This window comes from Xiphias gladius, chromosome 6 (assembly GCF_016859285.1).
Source record: "Xiphias gladius isolate SHS-SW01 ecotype Sanya breed wild chromosome 6, ASM1685928v1, whole genome shotgun sequence".
In the NCBI taxonomy this organism is placed as follows: Eukaryota; Metazoa; Chordata; class Actinopteri; order Istiophoriformes; family Xiphiidae; genus Xiphias; species Xiphias gladius.
Window position 1 is genome coordinate 17,179,931 of NC_053405.1, and position 21,719 is coordinate 17,201,649.

Sequence of the window (21,719 nt, forward strand, 5' to 3'; positions counted from 1 at the left end):
TTCAAGCAAAGAGATCTTCTCTTTGGCAACAGTGTTATTTTTTTTTTTTTTAAATTACTGAACGTGTCATCAGGAAAGCTAACCCATCCCCTCCCTCGCCCCATCTCCCTGAACCCCTGTGAGGAAAGACATTATGTTTTGTTTGCGATACAAAACAAAAACAATGTTAGAAATTCTTTTTTTTTTTTTCCTACATAAGAGTTACTGGGATTGTGGAATCCCATCTATAATCGATTAGGGGAAGTTTTTAATACACACTAAAAATGAATGAATGGTTCACCAATTTAAAAAAGAGCCCCCTCCCTTTTACTGACAGGGAGGTATATAATACTAACGACAGTGGATCCGGATTTACAAAAGAAAAACAAATCCTGAATCAAGACAGAGAAAAGGTTTCAATCTAAAAAGGACATTCTCTTCTCTGAAATTAAGAGATACAGGGATTTGCTACTGTTTACACAGAAGAGAAAAATCATTTTAACAACCACAACAAACAGAAAGAATATACAACAAAGAGAAGCCTGCATTATCACAGGAGCTTCCAAAAACTCATGAACATTTTCATCATTTCATTTTTGTAATACTTAGGCAACATTGGCTTATAGGTCCAAAGTTATAATATAAGCCATTTCTAGTTCAATTTGTTTGATGGTTTGTCGGTTGCTTTGTGTTCCAGTTGGAGTTTGAGTTTGCTGTGTTGGATGGCTGTAGTAGAGTGGTAGTGGTAGTGACTGAAGGGGCTAAGGGACGGGTGGAGGTGAGGGGGGAGGTTGGGGGCAATTTTGGAGCAGACAAAGTCGCGGGGCAACTGCTTCTATATGTTAAAGTTCAGGACTTGTGTGTCTTGTTAGTCTTGAAGGAGACTTGCAAGACACGGTCGCCCAACCTGTAGCCGTTGAGACTGGCGATGGCCATGGCCGCCTCGTCGTAATTCGTCATGGTGACGAAGCCGAAGCCTTTGCACTTGTTGGTGTTGAAGTCACGGATCACCTTGACATTGTTGACGGCACCAAATGGCCCGAACAGCTGCCAGAGCACACTCTCATCAGAATCTGGGGACAGGTTGTACACGAAGATGCACCAACCAGTGCCCGTGTGCCCAGGGATGTTCATGCCAACCAGGCTGGTCATGCTGTCAATGGTGATGGGAGAAAACCTGAGGGGGGAGGCAGAGTGGGGAAAATGGAGGGAGAGCAGAAAGAAAGGGAGAGAGAAGAAAGCAAGTTTTAGTTGAACAGGTTAAGGCACACAGTGGAACTCAATGGCTGTATCTATTGTACATGAAATGGCCATAAACTGGTGAAAAACCTATCTCCATCTTGCTTTTACCTCACAAATATTTATTTAAATAATATTTTTTCGAGCCAAATTTAAAAACGGAATCCTCCTTCCAAATCTAAAAGCTTGCCATGGCGCTCACCTGCAAATTACAATACCCACTACGGTCATATAAAATAACAAGCTTGAGGGCTTAATCTGCTAAATACAAGACATTTAGACATAGACATCGATCTCTTAGACAAATAAAACAATTCAGATAAATTAGGATGCATACGCATGGAAGCTTACTGTTTGCGCATGTATGTGTATGTCTAAATGCATGAGTTTGTATGTGAGTCTGCGCTGTACCACTAACGGCCTCCTGTCAGGAGTGACGACAGTACTGCGTGCGGGCTATATTTCTGCCGAAGGAGCTGCGGATGAAGGTTCTGTCTTTGTGTCCTTGAGTGGCTCCCTCAGCAGCTAAATTGCAGGAAGTTGTTGAATTAAACCGTTGCTAGAAATTCATCAAAGATCATGCACCAGCCTGCTAAATCTGCTCTCATTCGCCTCATAATCTTCTCCTTTTTCTTGTGATGCAAGAGATTTGAATCCTCAGTTGACTTCACTTAATTGCCTTTCCGCTCAAAGGAAAGGGAAAGGAGAAAAAATTACCCCCACTTTTAAATAAAAGGTAAATGAGATAAAAAAGGTTCATTTCTTATGCCACCTCCCTCCAAGAAACGACGATAGGCATTATTGAGTGTGCTTTAATTGAGATTTCCGCTTTGCTGCAGCTGTCTCAGAGAAGGCTGCTTTCTTAAGAAAAGGGAGGGAGGGAAGAGGGAGCAAACTAAATGGAAAATGGAAGCACTTTACAGCCCAGTGGCATTAAGGTACAAAGTGTATTCCTCCCACTCCTACTGAAGTCTGCAGGGTGTTGTGTTCTGGTCTATTCCAGAGCTCGTGGCACTGATCGATAGCATGGCTTGCTGCTTGGGGCCCCCACCCCTCTCTCTCCAGCAACTACTATATATGGCCAGCAATCACTACGACCTTTCTGCATGACTTTGGTCATGCAGAGTCTGCTTCTGGCTTTTGTGGTTGCTGCGGAAACTAATATAAACTCCTGGGATGGTCAGCTCGTTTACTGTAAAGGGCTTTCTGCACCGATTTCATGTGTTAAGTATTGTCGTAGTATAAGAGAAACAGATTATAGTGTATATTTATCTGCATGATTTAGACAAGATATATTTTAAAACTATATGCCTGAGATACAAGGGAATTTATATAATCACCATAGGGTTGCTGCAGCAGCAAATTGTATTGAAATAGGCTCAAAATTCTTCGTCTCTGATATCTCTGTGTGGTCTCAGTTTCTTTTTGAGACGATTTTAATATTTTTTTTTTCCAGCATCAAGCAGGTGGAGCCTTTACAGGCCTCATCACATCGAGGCCTTGTCTGACATGCTGGGCTGTGTTCAGGCCTCTCCTGCTGGGCTTGAAAAAGGGCTTGCAGTGATTTGTATGCTAAAGCTGGAGTATGTGAGGAGGTTTGTGAGAGTGTGAGGGTGACGGTTCGGAGGCTAGCTAACACTGCCACTGTGAGGATGAGGGGATGAGTGTTCCTGTATGTATGTGTGTGTCTAGGTGTGTGCGCGTGTGTAAACGTGCATGTGAGCATACCTATCAGAGCAGGACCAAACACTAACCAATGTTACAGACAAGACCAGGGGTTGCATAGCAACAGTGTGGCTGACCAGATATCTATTCTGTCCTTTGTAGAGCCAACCATTTCCAGCTCTTAACACCCTTCTTCTATCTCTTTTGATATAATAACCTCAGATCACTGAAAAGCCCCTCTAACTTGATTACATACTATGCAATCAGGAGAGCTGAATCCAACATTCTCTGCACCTTCAGAAAATTATGTAAAGACTAAGAGTGAGGGCACAGTGCTTACTGGATAAGGGGGCACTTGGGTCAAACCTGTGAATGCCACAATGCATCACTATCAATATGTTATTCTGTAACTAGATTTTGAATTCCTGCATTTGACAAAATTACAGCTTTTTAAGGGAATCTCGAGCTAAAACTTTGTTTGTGTTTGAGTAGCTAAGCTGGGTTCAAATGGTGTCCCCTCTGCTTGCAACATGCAGGATGCCACTTTCAGCACATGAAGCATCTATCACCACAGTGGTTGCTTCTCTGGGTTATGTAACACCTATGGTAGCGAGAAAGCAAAATGAAATATGGAGGCGAAAGGAAGGTATTCGAGCAGAGCAGTGCCAAAGCTGGAGCTGTCTGCAGTGAAACAGCATTTTCTGTTTCCAGCAGGGATCCAGGTTCATCCAGCCTCATCCCATGTCCAAGCTAAACACTACCTAGTCTCAGCTAGTACTGCCAAGAAATTAAGGCAATGTGTAATTTTGTCGTAACTTCCACTGAACAGATTTTCTATCACATAGAGAAATGTGCGCATAGATGATAATGGACGTAGAAAGGTCTAATTCTAATGACATAGTGAGAAAATCTCCATAAACTCAATGTGACAGATTAAAAGTTTGCTTCCAAAGCGAGACTATAGCTGTAGAGTGACAAGGCAGGAGAACCTGAATCCCGCAGAAAACAACAAACCTAGAAATTAAGAGCTTTACACCATAGAACAAAATCCATTCAGTACATAGAAACAACCCAAAACAATCCAAACAACACCAGCACTTGTCATAATCAAAACAAAGCAAATTCATCACCACTGAAAACAAAGACTGACTGTTTTTTGCTTTTTTTTTTTTTAAGTGGTTGTTAGGGTTTTAAAACCAACTCAAGCTGACGAGGAAAAAAACAAACAAATTAAAGAACCAAAAATGCAGTTGACCTTGAACGAATTGTCAAACGCAAAGTGATTGCAAAAATGCAAGAAAACATAAACTAAAAAAAACAAAACAGAAGAAAGGATATTGAAAAATCATTGAGTCAACATGGACATCTGGCATTGGGTGAAGTTTTTAATTACCTCTTTACGCCATAGGCCATATTAAGCAAATTGTCCAGCCTGTAAAGAGAAGGAGGGTTCTGGGGTTAATGGTGGGCAGATGGTCGACTCACTCAATGGAACTAATGTTTAGTCCCTGCAGGAACTGCATGGTCCTCCTCACTCAAGAACAAACAAACCCATCTACAGTTGGCCCATTACACTGAGGAGCCCCACCAGAAAATGCTATCATCAGTTAATGAATCTACAGTACCATCAGTATGGTCGGCACTTTCTCAGTCAGCTACTGCACTATTTCATAGGTTTCAGTGTAGCCCTGTACTAGCTAATGCTACAGCAGAGTGCTTATGAGCACATTGTCATTACTGTAGGTGCAATGGTTTAATTGTTTTACAAGACTACAGCAGTGGACTGGTCACAGTTCAGTATTACAGTCACATGCAGAGCACTAATGATGGCAGAGCTGGAGCATAGCATGGCACTCGGCTATACTAGGATGCAAGGCTAGCCATAGTGCTACGCAATGGCAAATCATTGCCTTATTTTACATTACAGCAAATTGCATGTTGGTATCCACACAACTTATGCCACCACATTGATGGTTTATTAAAGGATGGAGTTTAATGAAAATTTCTTTTCATAAACTATGATCTTTAATTTGTGTTAACTCAATTGAGAGAACACCTGAGATGACAGGAAATGATCCAGAGTTCTGTCAGTGTAATGGTTTGTCATTTGAATGATGGTGAGCAAGAGAGGCGATGATGATAAGTATGTTTTCTATGAAGCAGACCAACAAAAATCACAACTGAACATTAAACTAGCCATGAAATTGTGAATGTCTATCTTTGTGGTTGGGGTCAATCCGTTAAGTGCTAACAGGTCAAGTGGAATGGCTGAGTTAGAGGGTGTCCTCAAAGGGTTAGTTTTTTGGAAATGTTCTGGTTCCATAATAATTTCAGCCCGTGAGCTACAGGCATTGCAGTCAGCCAGGGTTAGCTACAGTTTGTGTGTCTGTGTGTGTCTGTGTGTGTGTGTGTGTGTGTGTGTGTGTCTGTTTGTGTGTGTGTCTGTTTGTGAGCCAGGCTACAGAAAACTGTCGGCTCTATGAAATATTGGCCCTCTTGGATGGATGCAGTCTGCTTGGTGACTCAATGACCTTCATTCCTCACTTGGGTCTGGCCTGTCTCATGTCTTATTAACTCCTCTGGCCTAATGGACAGGGGCCACGGCTTATTGAGCAACAGCTGGCCGGTGACGCCTCGCTCCTCTTGAAAACACTACAAACTCTCTGACTTTGACTTGACTATCAGGGTCGTTTCTCTGTCTCTTTCAGTCAGCATGCCTTTGCTGTCTTGCAACAAGACTGCATTACAGTGACAGAGTGAGCATAAAACTCTTATTGAAAATTTAATTGTTTTTACTACAACATAATCCAGATATCTCTTCTACTATTGGAACAATTTAGAAGCAACATTATTTTCTCACTGTGATATATTTATACACAACTTCATTATTATTCAATGCAATTAAGACGGCAATTAAGTTTTGAAGGCTTGTAATAAATAACTTTCATAGTAATAATTATAATACTATTTATATTAATCATATCAAATTTAATTTACATTACATATTAGAGATAACAGATTAGCAGTCTTCTAATCAGGGACAATTTAACACTGGGATGTCAGGTAATTGTAGTTAAGCACCTTATAAATTAGAGAGCCTGCAGAACTCTAGGTATTGAGTATCAGGACTAAAGAGCACTGCAATAACTTGTGTTTTAAAATAGTATTCTAACACTGGCTCATAAGTTACTCTTCATCAATTGTTTTTAAATTTTAAATGTTTAAGATGCATTTACATGTGTAAATAAAGACACATTGTGATAAACACAACACTGAAATCCCCACACTGAAGTCAGTGGAGTTAATCTATATGACCTGTTATACATTTTAATCTAAATTTGTTGAGTACATTGTAGGTCTACTTATTTTTTGGGTTCCAAGTTTTTCTGCATTGTAGACTTTTTCTCTCTTAACAATACCAAAAAGTACGAAATCCCTAAAACACAGAAAAAAGTGAAGGAAAGGATATACAGAATCATTAAAGCAGTAATTAGCCCATTACGTGGGAAGGGAACAAGCAGACTGCTTTGTGGGTAAATGAGTCAATTGGAGAGGATGCTCAGAGGAGAGATGCTCCAGGCACCAGGAGCACTAAGACATCTGCTGGCCGCCGGGCCGTTGGGCCACAACAAAACAACCTGCTGCTAAAACACTCTCTCTCTCTCCCTCTCTCAGTCCCTCTCTCTCTCTCACACATGTACGAATGCACACTGATGTATGCTTGCCACGCAAACACTCTGCCAGCTTTTCACACTGCCTCTCCAAGCTTGACATAAACAATAGGGCTTTTGTGCTTTCTCTCAGTGCAAGTTATTGGAGGAATGGGCGTTTTTGTCTCTTCCTTTTTTGAAACAAAAATCTGTGCAATTAAAATTGGCTCCTGCCCTGGATATAATAAGGCTAATTTGCTAATTAGTGCCATTAGTTAACGACAGAGGATCGGAAACGAGCCAGGATCTAGGGCTCGGTGTATTGTGCTTCAGTCGATTATGTTGCTGTCTTGGAGAGGGACCATACAAGCACATTATACATTAACTTGTGATGCAGCAGGCCAACAAGATTTAGCCACACAGGATGGATGTAATTACAAATGTAGTTGGATTGGACTGTATTCTGCTTAGTCTCTTTTTTGACTTGGGTTTTACATACTCTATGTGCAGCAACTTGTTAAGAATGTGAAGTAAGTATTAATTTATCAATATCTAGTAGGTAGATTTTATTTTCAGTGCTAACTGGCATTTAAAGTTGATTTGTGAATCATTAATTCAGTTTACTAAATACATGTCAAAGTTTGAAATATACTCACTAGAGATACGTTTCAGCTTTGACTTTAATTACTTTCATTTTGCCTCATCAAAGCGTTAACAATAGAATGGGCTTGAAAGAATACTTTGTTATGTAAGGAAATAGAAAATGCTCTTTTGCACTTTTGTCCTTAAAAGATTGAGTTAAAAAAAGGGAGACTGTGCACATCGAGCACATTTATGACTTCTAAAGTGTTGAGGTTTTAGTGGAGGGCTTGGGAGCAGAGAGCAGGAGTCTGGGACACAGTGAGGAAGTGTCCTGTGGTTGTGAGTTGTGATGAGAAGCGACAGCTCTCCTGCGGAGCCTGTAAATTGGCTTGGCGTATCACAGACACACAGCCACGCTACATCGCTCAGGTGTCACACCAGGGAAGCCGCTCCAGAAGAAAAATACCTTCCAAGCTCTGACTTTGATGGAGAGTAAACAGCACGACCAGCTTACTGTTATTGAAAGAGAGAGGAAATTGTATAAGCACACATTCTGTCTCCAATTCTGAAACATTCCTGTTGGATTGAATGATAGACCGTATTATCATACGATCACCTATTTTCGTCTTGGTTTTGTGGTTGAGGCAAATGGTAACATGACCACAAGGAATAAGCCCAAACCATCTCTAGCGTTGTAAAACGCTTCAACTAAAAAAAAGAACTGTTCGTGTCATTAGTGAGCAACAGGAAATGAACAGGTAGGATGACAAATATACAGTATGTCAGCTGCATACTGTATATATAAAGTTAAATGATGTTATGGTGTAGGGCTTACTGACCTGGACAAAAAACCTCTTTCGTCTTTCATATGCACTCAATTCAATTAAGTTGAAACTAGGTTAAAATTCAAATCCTTAAATTAATTTTGGCATAATTTATTTTAATTTGCCCTTTGTTCATTGGATTTAAGACATAAGTCTCTCTTAATTAACTTCAGGTTTTAATGCAGGGACTTATGCAGTATTTAATACTATAAATTATGTCTTACATCTGGATATATCATATCATGCAGAATAAGGCCTTTAAAGTCAGAATGAATGCAAATTAAATGAAGTGCGTATTTTTTTGTTTGATAAACATTTACAGTATTTGTATCCAAAAACAGGTTTTTGCCCAGGCCTCACAGGGAATATTCTGGGACGTGTTGGTACGATGGTAGCATGATGAAATGAGGGGAAATACGTAGTTGTGAACGACAGAACCCCACAGTCTCTTATGAACAGTTCCTCTCTGATCTGGGTGGACCCACACAGAGTGCTCAGAGGGCCTGATTTACTGACACCTGCACCAGGTGCAGAGCTCACTCCCGTTGTTCTAAAAGGGGACATATTTGCCGAATATGAATGTTCACTGGAGAAAAGTTGCATCATTGCTGATACATATATTGCTATGATTCATGACTCTCTACGTGTAGGCGTTACATCCCCTGTTCGAAAACTGTAAATTGCATTTGGTGCAAATGTTTTCCAAATCAGGCCTGCTCTTTAGAACAGATGTGTTTCCTTGATTAAATGCATTTATTGTCATATTAACCCAGAATAATTGCTGTTGAGTTTAAGACTGATGATTCGGATCAGTACTTTTTACCCCCTAGACATTAAATCTCTCATATCCACATATAATATAGCAATCCTGTTTTTCATTTAATGATACCAAACACACTGGTTGTACAGAATGTATTTTTATGGCATCGAATTTTTCAAATGTTTATTACGCTATCAATCATACCATATTAAACGACATACTTGTTTAAGAATTCATGTTATTATGCATAAACAACTTCTGTTTGTGAAGTTTAATAGTAAATACATATTACTTGCTTATCATTATTCTCAATTTGGACACAATCACCTGGAGATTCCAAACCTTTTGGGCAGATTGACCTTTTGACCCCATTCTTAGTCTTATTGTGTATAGGACACTTTGTCTTTTATTTTTTTTCGTCATAATGTCTCTGGAATAGAGTTGGAAAATAGGAGGAGCCGCCGGTTATGGGAAGTATATATTCAACTCTGAATTCCTAGTTAGGCTATAATTTTTCTTTTAATGATCTTATAAATGTCGTTCAAAGTAGAAACACAAGAGGCTAATAATGTAACAATGCTATAAGCATATGTTATAGTCATCAGTTACAATTATTTTATCTTCGTTTCTGAGAAATCATGTGTTTTCCATCACTTTCTGGCTGATGGTTCTACGTCTAGGGTGCTACGTTACCCTATCAAGTAATGTAATGTAATCTAACTGGTAAAGCCAGTTGGAGACACAATTCAGGGCTGCAGCAAGTTCAAAATGTTTCCTTGGTGTAGTTGTGAGCAAAACACGGCGCTACGGTTGCCAAAAGGTTACAATCGTATCAAAATTTACCAGGAAACTGAGAGTGATTTAATTTCATCTGCAGATTGTATTATCAGTTTTCTGAATAACATAATCTTTAGCTTCTGTTCGCCATTAGTGGCACACATAACAAAATTTTAAGTACATTTCTCACCAAAAATCACCTTGGGAGTTGTAGTTGACGTCTCACCTTACATTTTTATGTATACAAGCTTGGAACTTTTACTTTTTATCAAAGAACCAGATATTTTCTAACAGTAAGTAGCTGTTATTCTGCATCACTATGGTTCATCTTGAAGAGTTTCATGGCCGTCAAAGCCTTATAAAGAAAACCAATTGCAACTCACTTAACATTGTCTGTAAAAAACGAATGGCACTTACACCTCTAGACTCAGGAGCAGCCGAAATGGCTCATCCCACTGCACAACTCCATTACAAATAGCAAAAAAGCTGCTCGTATTGACTGCTTTCAAAATTACTCCCCAGAGTAGCCAATCAGTTCACATTACGTTCACATTGTGAGTTTTAGTGGGGTCACCAAATAAACATCAAAAGACCTTACAATGGGTCAGCTGCCAAGGTTGGGAAACTCTGTATTAACAAAACATTTTAAAATAATATATCCTGATTTAAATATTCATGCTGTGACTATGCTACCTGAAATCTTTCCCACGCCATCCTGTCCCACATTCTCCTCAATGGTCGTCTCCATGACCCGCCCGAGTACTCACCTGAACCTCTGAGCCTGGTGGTGGAGGGGCCCTGGGTATCGGCGATTGGGGGACTGGTAGAGTTGTGACAGAAGGGCTTGGCTGGTCTTCTGGCTGGGGTTGTTGGCGAACTTGACTGTGATGGGCTCGGCAGCGCCCGATGGCTTCTGTCCATTTAGGCCCTTGATGGCCTCCTCAGCCTCTATCCTCTTATCAAAGCGGATGAAGCCCACACCTCGGGAGCCACCTGCGGGGCCAGCAGATCACAAACAAACAGGTGCCCCTTTTACTTTACAGGGTTTAAATGGAACATGTACCGTCTATAAATACAGTATGTAGTTTATATTTGGCTAATTTCTGTGTTTTCCCACATCGTTAAACACAATTTTCCTAAATAGTCTTTATACTTTTGCACACGGCAGGAAACTCTGAAACCAGACTGCTGTTGGCTATAAAGGAACTCTTTTAAAAAAATGAATTAACGATTTAGAAATGATAATATTTATAAGAAAGGGAATTAAAGGTGAGTTTCATGTAAAAAAAAAAGACTAAAGACAAAAAAGATGAAGCAATGAGGTAACTTTATAAAATAATCAATTGCTAAATCTACAACATTCTCTATCAGTCTAAGATATTTTTCTCTTCTCTCTGTTTTCATGAAACAAGTGATAACAAAAAATCGACCAGTTTAATCTCTAGGCTGTGTGATAGCTACTTTGTGTGACTGAATCTTCTTGCTGTGATGTGTGTGTATATATCATTTGTTATTGGTCTCTCTCATAAAAGAGACCTTGATTTCAGTGAGAGTTCCTGGATAAATTAAACGTAACCAACTAATGTATGCCTTATATATTTTTTTATTTTTTACCTGACTTAGTTTTATTTTGACTTCTCTGAGCCCATCCACCCCACCGCCCTCCGAAACCAAACCTAATATGCTGCTTTAAACATAAGGATTTAATTTAGGTTTGAGGAGAAAAAGAAGACGGAGAAGAATAACAGTAACAGAAACACACACACACACACACACACACACACACACACACACACACACACACACACACTAGCCGTAGATTGAACATATGTGTTGAGGCATTGGTCCTGAGTCCGTTTAAAGCCACACAGTCCATTCCTCCTTCATGCTAGCTCCAGTCACAGTCAGCCATACACACACTCTTCATGCATTGTTCTCAGTGACATTTGAGCCGTTTCCTTGGAGATATTTTTTGACTGCCACCTGAGAGAAACATTTAGAGATGTGCTTCCTGGGAGGTCCTTTATTGGTGTCTGTGAATGCTCTGTGTGCTTTACTGACTGTATATATATTTGTGTGTGTTTGTTTGTGTGTGTGTGTGTGTGTGTGTGTGTGCGCGCGCGCATGCACTGTTATCTATTAATGGATGCTGTGCCTTGTTTTAATGAGGCTGCCTAGATGGCCCAGAGGATGCTCGCTCAGTGACAGCAGCACTCTGCCGAAGAGACTATTTACATAACACTGTGTGTGCACACAGGCATGTCTGTGTGACTGAGACTGAATAAAAGAGGCAGTGAGAAAGAGGGGAATTTTGTGTTTGAGCATCATTGTGTGCAGTCTCTTTCTCACACATAAAAAGTCCTCATTGTTATTCCACATTTTTGTACATGGCATCCCTCTCCCCATCTCTTTTTTTATACTTCCTGTTGGCTTGTCTCTTGGCGCTCGCTCTCCTGAATTCTTGTTCAGAGAGGCACCTTGACCATCTCACTTCCCCTTTTGTTCTCTTTTTCTCGCCAGGACAAGGTTATTTACTTTCCAGCTAAGCTGTAACAGAAAAAGACACTCTTTGGAAACCAGTGATTAATGAAAAATGTCTTATATCTCCTTACAGCTCAAGCTCTGGGCATATAATTAAGAGAAGTTTGGGGCAAGTTTATTATTTTTTCCTTCTTGTTTTTCCCCAAAAAATATAACATAAAATAAAATCTGAGAATTGACTGATTTTTATCAGTATTATGAAAAAAACAGGTGATTTTAAAATGATACACAAATGTGGCTGAAAGTCATATCTTATAACAATTTGTAGCACAAACGGTGTGGTTCGACCTTTTTAAAAAAAAAAAAAAAACTTACCTAGACTAAGTAGGTAATTTGCACTTTCTCTGCAATTTTAACACCTTTCAAATACTGGAAACATTTTTTAGCTGTCAACTTCTGGGAGCATGAGGATAAAAATTCTTATTTTCTCTCTTCTTGTAAAAACAAAATTAAGTTGTGTTTTTTGAAAATTGATTAAAAATTAAAAATACCGACCCTTGAGTTTTTTTATGGGTCCAGTCAACATGGTTTTGACTTTGAACCTAAGACACAAAGAAGCAACCTTAACTGTCTCTGTCTTCACTGACCACACACACACTGCTGTGAACAGACCTGAACCACAGCATTTTCCTTACGCCTGTTGGATGATCTCATTAACTCCCATTCAGTGTAAATTATTCTGTTTTATTCCCTCTCTCTTTTTTTTTTTTTTTTTTACTTTCTGGCTCTCTCTCCCCTGACAGGCTTTCACAGTTTCCCCTCCCTTACTTCCTCTTGTGCCAGCTCTGTACCTGTACATTTTAATTAGCTTGTCAGAAGCAGAAAAATAACAAGTCTAATGGGATCTACACAGTGCAAACAACAACCGATGCTGTTCCTGCGATTTTCTTCATTTATTACTGTAGTTGTCATGAATGTGCTGTATGTGAGTTAAAATGGCAGTTACTACTCAGGGATAGCTGTTTTTGAGCTACAGTCTGTAACTGTCATTGGTAATGGAAATGTGTAGTTTTTTTTAGATTTGCAAATTTAATAAGCTTTAAAACTCTTCCAATGCCATGCTTCACCTTGATAATTGGAACCTGCCCAATTTCACAACAGTATTCTGCTGTAAGGCACTTAGTAACTCCAAGAGCCTTGCTGAAGGGCACCTCAGCGGTAGTTAAGGAAGAGGGGAGCATTGATCATTCACTTCCTCTGCCAAGACAAGAGAGGAGAAGAGAGGACTGTATTTGTCCTTTAATCCTCACACTTGTTTGGCCTTGAGCTGCTCCTAAGCTGGTTCTGGCTGGAGGGCCTCTAGACAAATGCTTGGCATACAGATGAAGGCACGGCACAAACACGCACACGCGCGCACACAAACACACACACACACACACACTCGCGCGCGCGCACGCGCACGCACATACTTAAGTGTTGACTTGAAGAGGTGCTATTGAGAATGAAGTGTGAAAAGAGGAGTAGAGTTGCCCATGACCACATGCAATCGTCCGTGACTGATTGCAGAGAGCGTATGTGTGCATCTATGTAAGAGAGATTGAACGTTTTTATGTCTGCAGTTTTGTTTAAGTGTGCACCAGCTACTCTTGTTCTTGAGTTTGTAAAATAACACTGGAGGGAGGTGAGACAGGTGAGGTGGCAGTTGACCCCATCACCCATAATTCTGGCAAACAATAAATGTGTGTGTGCATGCAGGAGTGTGATCTCCTATTTGCCTCTACTGTGTCTGTAACAAGTGCAGACTGTGGCAGTCTGGGGGCAATAATGTAAACCACTTCTTCAAGATTTCAAACTTGGATTGGGAGTAAGCCACTACTGAGAGCACTAGCAAGTTCAGGTAGTGAAACAGAATGCATGTTCTTTGGCTCAGATTGAGCAGAATGAAATCAGCACTCAGTCATAGTTCAAGGTTGTGCTGGGAAACGCTCATGCTGTACTCTGTTTAGTCTCACTGTAGAGGAGGAAGGGATCAATGGGACTTTGCAGGAGAAAAATCTGATGGTGGTGTAAAATGTGAATTAACTGATTTGAAGGCGTACATAGTTTGTGATACCATTTAACGAAACAGCGCTCATCAACATTGTCGATTTGACCTGAGTGTCCGTTGTTCTATATTGTCTTGTTTTTTGCTTTGCATGCTTTTCTTAGTTTTCTTTATGACCCCGTAAGAACATGTTAAATAGTTATTCTTAAGCTTATTCGAATTATCAGTCTGCAGGGGGAGAGACAAGCCTCATTCCCCACATTACATCTAATGCTGAATGTATCTTTACATCATGAAGTTCACCAGGCACCACATCAGATTGTCAAATACTCCATTTAGGTTTAATGTGTTCTGAAGTTGTCAACTCAAATCAAATCACTGATATGATATAAAATAACTGGAGGACACAACAGGATTGTATATTATCTTTACTTTTATCTTTGTTTGCAGAATTAGTTTGTTAAAGATAAAGTTGGCGTTATTTCCTAGTTTATTTGTTTTCAACAAATCCCATGTAACTACTGTTAGTCCATCTCTCAATTCGTTCTGACTTCTGACTGACAATTCGATTGGCTTCTACTGAAGACATAAATCTCAAAAAATGGCTCACATTCATTTTTTAAAAGTGGCTAAGTACTTGACCTAAAACAGCTAGGCATTTCCTTTTTAGCAACAGGATTGATTTATGGGGACTATTTTCAGCTGCAGATAAATACACATTGAGAAACTACTGAGTCTCTGGCAGCAGGACAGTGTATGGGGGAATGACGTAAAGGAGCATGTCGCCCAGTGCAACAGTACGGCTCATTTGGTGTATTTTTTGTGGTTTTTAGACAACAGTTGAGGATTATGAACACTTGTCAATAGGATCAGATCATCGTTGGTTTGACCTCAAATATTATCCAGGTATTTATCTGAGAAGGAGAACTACTTGAAGATGGAATTAATAAACCAGCTTTAAATGAAAAATCTGTCACATGAATCCGCCTGACACTCAGTGTATCCAGCTGTTTTTTTATTACCACTCTGTCACGCCATATTAATGTAATAAACCTTGAGAAGGGTTTATTTTCCTCCAGTTAAACATTATAACAAAAACAAACTTGCAATCTATGAAGCAAGCTGCCAGTCTAGGGAGTCCAACCTAATGATTGTCCTTTCAACCAGCCCCAGAAGCCTAGGCTACTTATCAACTGCCAGCCAGCCATACTGGCAACATTAGAGCACAATGTACTTACTAAGGTACAGCTATCTGTCTTTCTCACTCTCTCACTCTCTTTCTCACTCTACTTTTCTGTTCTCCCTCTCCTCCACAGTAATCAACAGAGGCTTATGTAACTCTCTCTACCTGTGCTTATCTCTCTCTGACACACACCGACAGGCACATTGGCTGCCTTACTAATAACACGCTACCTCAATCTGGGGAGGAGGGAAACAGAGGGAGAGAGGCTGGGGGACGAGAAGTGAGTGCTGTTGGTGGGGACGGGCAAGTCAGGAATGAAAGGAGGAAGAAAAAGAGTGGGAACGAGGAGTAAGGAAGGAAAGGACAAAAGGAGAGAAGGTGATAGGGGAGAGCGTTAGGAGGTGACAGTAAAAGGATGATGATGAAAGGAAACAGTGCTATTCTTGCTTGCTCCTGGCCAAACAAAGCCGCTCTTTCTTTAAAACCCACTATCATTTCCCCAAACACTGACTGCTCCTCTGAGAGACCAGAAGAGAGGAGAGAGGTGAGGAACGTGGCTGCTGGGTAATAAAAAACGCACACTTTCTTTTTCCCTCTCAAACACACATAGTTTATTCATCTGGTACTGTATCCTTGTAAGCAGGCCCAAACTCTCTCTGAGAAAGACACATGCACGTATGCACAAGCAAAATCTTAAAATGTTTCTAGGTTCCATCTTCCATCCTTTCATCTTTTATTTCTTGTTCTATATTGTGCCAACTGTATGAAATGATTACACTTGCCGTTCCAAAAGATTTATAATATGGCAGAGGCAGAAAGAAACCCTCTTCCTGCTGTCTTCTAATTAGAGGACGGAAAAAAATGCAATGTCCTTGTTTTAAGTAACATTAGTGTGCTTGGGTACAGATGGCGTTTGAAAAGCAGCAAGAGGAGAGACGCAGAGACTTTGAAGAGTGGAGGTGCCCTGTGCTTTAGCCTCTGTCGGAGCAGAGTTTCAACCATCTGTCTGGTGTGTGTGCGCGCATGTATCGATGTGCATATCTGTATGTGGCTGTGTGCATGTGTGTCGACTACCACAGAGACAGTATGCTCTCTAAAGATTACAGGGGGAAAAAAAAAAAAAACTAAAGGCAGAGAGATGGAAGACGATGGCTCAAGTCAAGGCTGCAGTCATCCCACCTAGAGGGTGCACCTCTCTGCTCATATTACCTTGACCGTTCTGTTCTCTGCTACTGGACAGGTGGAGAACAGGGAGCCAGTGTTGTGTCAGTCTGAAGGAGAACATCCATTATTCAAGTCAAGAGAGGAGAGAACATGCCAACTGTACAGAGGAAGAGTAATTCCTTTGAGGAAAAATGTGTTTAAATTCACAAGTACACCACGCAAACATGAATGGTCTGAATACAAGAAGAAACCAAAAATCCAACTATGAACCAAGCATGTGTGCGAGGAGACTTCTGGGGCTCCTTTTTCATGGTACTGGAAAGATTAGCACAAGCAGCACTGTGAAGTGGCATCTCCCCGACCTTGATATGCATTTTTTTGGGATATTTCTTTAACCAGCGGAGTAGACATGGCACAAAGGTGAAAGGAGAGGCAAAAGGAGACAAGAATTCCATGCAGATGAGGCAGCACAGTAAGATGTTGTGGTGAAAATTGACTTTGAAGATGCACTGAGAGTAGAGGGCTTGATCTGTTTTCAATGCTACATCACAGACGTAATATTGATTTGATTTCATCAGTAAGAGCAAACCGAGTGCTTGACAGAAATGTGCAGTCACAGAACAAGACTGTATTACACAAATGAAAAACTTTTGTTAAACATATTCCAAAAAATAGTAACACTTTAACTGACACCAAAAATACAAGTTCGATGTGATTAGAGAGAATGCCTTTATAGCAGTCTGTACTGCAAATTACTGAATGACTTTTACCATTATCTATGATCTACAGTTGCTGTGTGTATGTACACCGATCAGCCACAACATTAAAACCAGTTACCGGGGCTGATTGGTGTATGTATGACTGTATGAGAGCTTTCACTTCAGTTGATTAAATCAGTACAACCAGTAAAAGTAACGGGACATATATGGGTGTCCAATGTGCAGGTTCTAAATTAAAATAACTCACATCAGTGTGCAGTGTTATTATGCATGGTGATGCATTGTGCGTACCATGTTTATATCAGGTGGAACCAACACCAAGCTACTGCAGTATACTGTTACAAATACCTATCTGCCCACATGAAACTGGTCAGTCATAACTTTCCGGGGACACTCTGGACTCAGTTAACAAAGCTGGATCACAAATTTGAGACAATAAAAAATAATGCTCCTCTCTCGTTCTTGTTCTGTCATCTCCAATCCGCTGTTCATGTCTCTCTCGCGCTGTCTCTCTTTTTCTCCTCATCTAAAAATACCAGAATACAGGGGATGGCAGCTGTGTACTTTCTGGCTTTCTATCCAAGTTATCTGGTAAAAATGGAGCTCCTGTTGTAACCAAAAAAGCTTTGGTTACATTTTACAGAGGTGAGTCATGAAGCAAGTAATCTTCAGACAATTTTGTGAGCAGTGCCATTATTTTCGTATGTATTATTTTCGTACAGCTGTTGATCACTGAGTTCCAATAAAAATGTGCAACGTTATGCACACCAAACATTACATGACTGGACTTTCAATACCCCCGTAAACAATTCAACTTTCAAAAGCAAATCATGTGCTTGCAGCAGCATATTTGCAATGCTGCATTTTGTGCAATGAACCTCTCAAACAATGATATGTTTTTCATCTTGTTGGAGCTAGTCTGATATTTTTTCTGATACAGATTACAACTTGGCAGTAAATACCAATAAAATGTCTGTCAACCTTTAGCAACATGGATGCCTAATGACAGCCAAATTTCAAGGTAACTAAACCTTAATTTAATGCTATGTTGATCAGGAGCAACTCTACCTATTACTCATTACTGTAGCTCAATCCCAGATAATTATTCATTCAGTGTGCAAAATATACTTGTTATAAGTAACACTGGCAATCACCATCTTGAGTAGTATGCTGACATTAACAGCTTGTTACCGTGGGAATCTTTCCCATTGCTACCTTCTATCCCACATGAAGGGAACATGGCATCAGCCTTTTCACAGCCAATCCTTACACGCACTGAGCAGCAATTTAGTTTCACATCTGAGCAGCCGTTTGTAGGAGCAAAGTCTGTGGATCAATTGTATTTGCAGCCATTGATCAGATAAGCATTGACCTCTGCTTGCATACAAGTCCCGGATGAAGAACTAGGAATAGCCAGCTATCGATCCAAAGCTGTCTCTGATATTATATCTGTTTCAAATTGAGGCTAGCCTAAACCAGCTGTCAGAGCACAAGATCACGGCTTGGCTGCCTTCCCTGAAGGTTAGAAAGAAAGGCAGGAGTGGGAATCCAGCCTGCACTATTTGCACTGATAAAGAGACAAAATATGCTTATCCATTCAGAAGGAATCAATAGAGGAATAGAGGGTGAGGGGACAGAGGAAGAGATGAACAGATGGAGAGATTTCCTTGTCAAGTCGATGTTGTGTTTGCTCTCTGATTCTCTGCGGCAATTCGGCAGTTTCAGTGGATTTTGCTTCAGCTGCCTCTGACTGTGAATGATGCTAACAGTGATGTTTTTAAAGTTCCTTCTTGTCCTTATGAACATAAGAGTGACTGCAGGGTGCATCTTGTTGATGAGGAGGTCATTTAGAGAACAGACTTCATGTTCCCAATTTAGCAGAACAGGAGCTGGGGATCATCAGCCCATCTGCCAATGGTTACTGGAGAACATCCGTTACTTCAACAACTTTATGTAGCATTGCTGTTTCTGTGTATTTCTGTCTCTGCATCACTCTTCTCTACAGCCTACTCCATCTCTGTGCACAATGTAAGGGTGTGTCTCAAATCAGTCCGTAGTTCAGCAGGAAGAGTGAATCACTGAGTGTATTGGTTTTCAGGCACTGATTAGGTAACCGATTGAATAAATATGGGGACACTGAGTCACTGATGACCTGCAACAAGACTTCAAGGCACCACACTGATAATGTCACATCAACAACTTATGTCCCTCAAGTCAGGAAGAATTAAAAATGAAACCATTAAATTAAAAAAAAACAAACACAAACTGTTCATATAGTTGTAGCAATGAACACATTTTCTTATCTTCTGCGAAGTGACTGGAACAATATTGCCATTAGGATATCCTCTGCCTGACTCCCTGAGCAGTACAACACTTACTGAACAAGGAATGGGTTTGACACAGACCACAAATTTGTCTGTCCCTCTGTTCTCTCTCTTTTCCTGTCTCTCCTTTCTTGTTTTGTACTTACATTTTTGGCAGTCACTGGAGAGTTTTAATTTGCAGCCCATTTCTCTCTTAATAGCAGCGAGTGTGTGGGTGGGTGGGTGTGTGTGTGTGTGTGCTGTGTGCGTATGCCTGTACAGTAACGGAGGGAAGAAAAAGACGAATCAATGATGCCAGCATACTACTCTCAGGGCCCTCCTAAAGTCCTCCATGTTTTTAATCACCAGCAACTCTAACATCTAATTAATCATTAACATTTCTCCTGCTGATCCTTAACCCTCTGGGGACACCTTGCAGAAGATCTCTCTCTCACATTATCTTTGTTTCTATGTGTGTGCATACAGTATATGTGTGAATCTTTATGTATTTCAGTTTTGAGGCAGGTGGATAGGGTGGTAGTTAGGATAGCAGTTGGTGTAGTCGAGGGTGTTAGCGGGCTCACAGTGTGAAAATCGCCTCCTGCTCTTTGTATACACGTAAGAAGGTGATGACCAATTTACCTTTTTACACTGGTGCAAGTAAGAATTGTTTGCCTGCCAGTGATGCAGTTTATCCACCTTCTAAATGATACAAGGTGAAAAAAAAGTGAGCATGGTAATGGTGGTTGTAGTGTCAGAAATGAATTAATATTTCTCCGGCCTTAAACTATTCCATTAGCTTCGATATTCTTTTGGAGTCCAGTGATGTTCTTCTATGAAATACAACAGGTGGCCAACAGCAGATTCTCCAGGACCCATTAGGTGAAAAGTCAAAAAGAAGCTGAATTAGTTGTTTAATTCAATTTAGTTTCATTAATTTTTGAAACTCGGACCAAAAAAACAGACAGTGTGTAGGAGAAGACAAATGTGATCTATTAAATGTTTATAACATCATGGAAAGATTACCTTTTGAAATTACACCATACTCGTTATTTATATGTATAGAAAAATAAGCATTAGCGTGTCTTTACAACACAAGTTAGTTGTCCTCAATTTAATGATTCTCCCTGGTTTTCTGTCTCTCGTTGTTGGACAAAAAAATACACAAAATAGGGCAAAGAAATACAAACCTTGGAAGCCAATTGTTGGGTATGTTAACACGCTCTTCAATATTAGCATGTTGTGAGCAAAATTATTATCTTTTCGGCTGGAAACAGATTTTAGTGGATCTGGTGCCGTTTAAGAGAGAAATATGTGAATGTTAAACCTTTAAGAGTCAGCTTTAAATCACAGGATATGAAAGGAACGATTATGTGAAACTCCATTTATTTTCTCAGTTGAGCATTTTCCTTTGATCTGAGTGTTCATATTATTCCCAGTGGTGTAAATGAACCTCTGCAGTGCTTTATCTGGACGTGCTTGTGAGATTGCTCCACTTTAAAACTGACCTTGCGCCCGTCAATTATGAAGACAATGAATTATTCAATGTCATGTGAACGCAACCTAAACGGTATGCATCAAAACCTTGCCTTCCTGTGACCACTGCTGCCTGTATTGAGATTTGTTTTATTCCTGCTGTGTGTGGCCTGAGCTGAGAAGCTAAAATTCTGAGATGTGCATGTGGCTGTGGTTGAACAGATGTGTTTTCTGTAGCCTTGCTCGGTGTTGTTTTATAGGGAGTCCCCTGGGTCTAAGTAGCATGGTGGTATGACAGGTCTGTTAGTTAAAAAAGACAGGCAGGACATGTGCCCACTTGAGAGTGTTGAGGGTAGAAATGTCCCTATCTGTTTTTTTTTTCCCCACCTTTGCCTTCCGCTGCCCCCCTCCCTAGCTCTTCCTTCACTTCCTCCCTCCTCCCAATTCCTCTCCTTCCCATGTCCCTGCTCATCTCTGCTCTCTGTTACTTGCTTTTCTTTCCCTTTTCTCTGTTTCCTCCGTCCTTGGCTGTACCAGCCCCCCCTCAACTCCTCTCCTTTGTTTTCCTTTCCTCTGCTCTACCCTCTCTTCTCACCCTCTCTCCTCCTCTGCTTAGTGTGTACAGACAGGCGTGCACTTCACTGCCAGCAGTGATTTATTCTGCTTAGGCAAATGAGTGTGGCTTACAGCATACCGCTCCCTTTCTGCTTCATCAGTACACATTGCACATAACACTGGAGCAGGTTGCAGCCTGTAGGCACACACACAACCCCTGAAATGGATCTAAGAGACACGCTGGAGGGGTTCTTCTGCAATACAATGTGCGGATGTGATTCATTCCTGTGTTTTGGATGTAGTGGAATGTGTAATTGA

The 21,719-nt window shown here is 40.5% G+C and overlaps 1 protein-coding gene across 1 annotated transcript in view; it reads right to left on the bottom strand.

Moving 5' to 3' along the window:
- Nucleotides 1–828: 828 nt before the first annotated feature.
- elavl4 (ELAV like neuron-specific RNA binding protein 4) overlaps nt 829–21,719 on the bottom strand; it is a 72,650-nt gene continuing 51,759 nt past the window's right edge. The window contains exons 7-9 of the mRNA XM_040129424.1: nt 10,244–10,469; nt 4,277–4,315; nt 829–1,156 (exon numbers count right to left, since the gene is read on the bottom strand). Coding sequence (XP_039985358.1) covers nt 829–1,156; nt 4,277–4,315; nt 10,244–10,469 — 593 coding nt within the window. The remainder of the gene's footprint in view (nt 1,157–4,276; nt 4,316–10,243; nt 10,470–21,719) is intronic.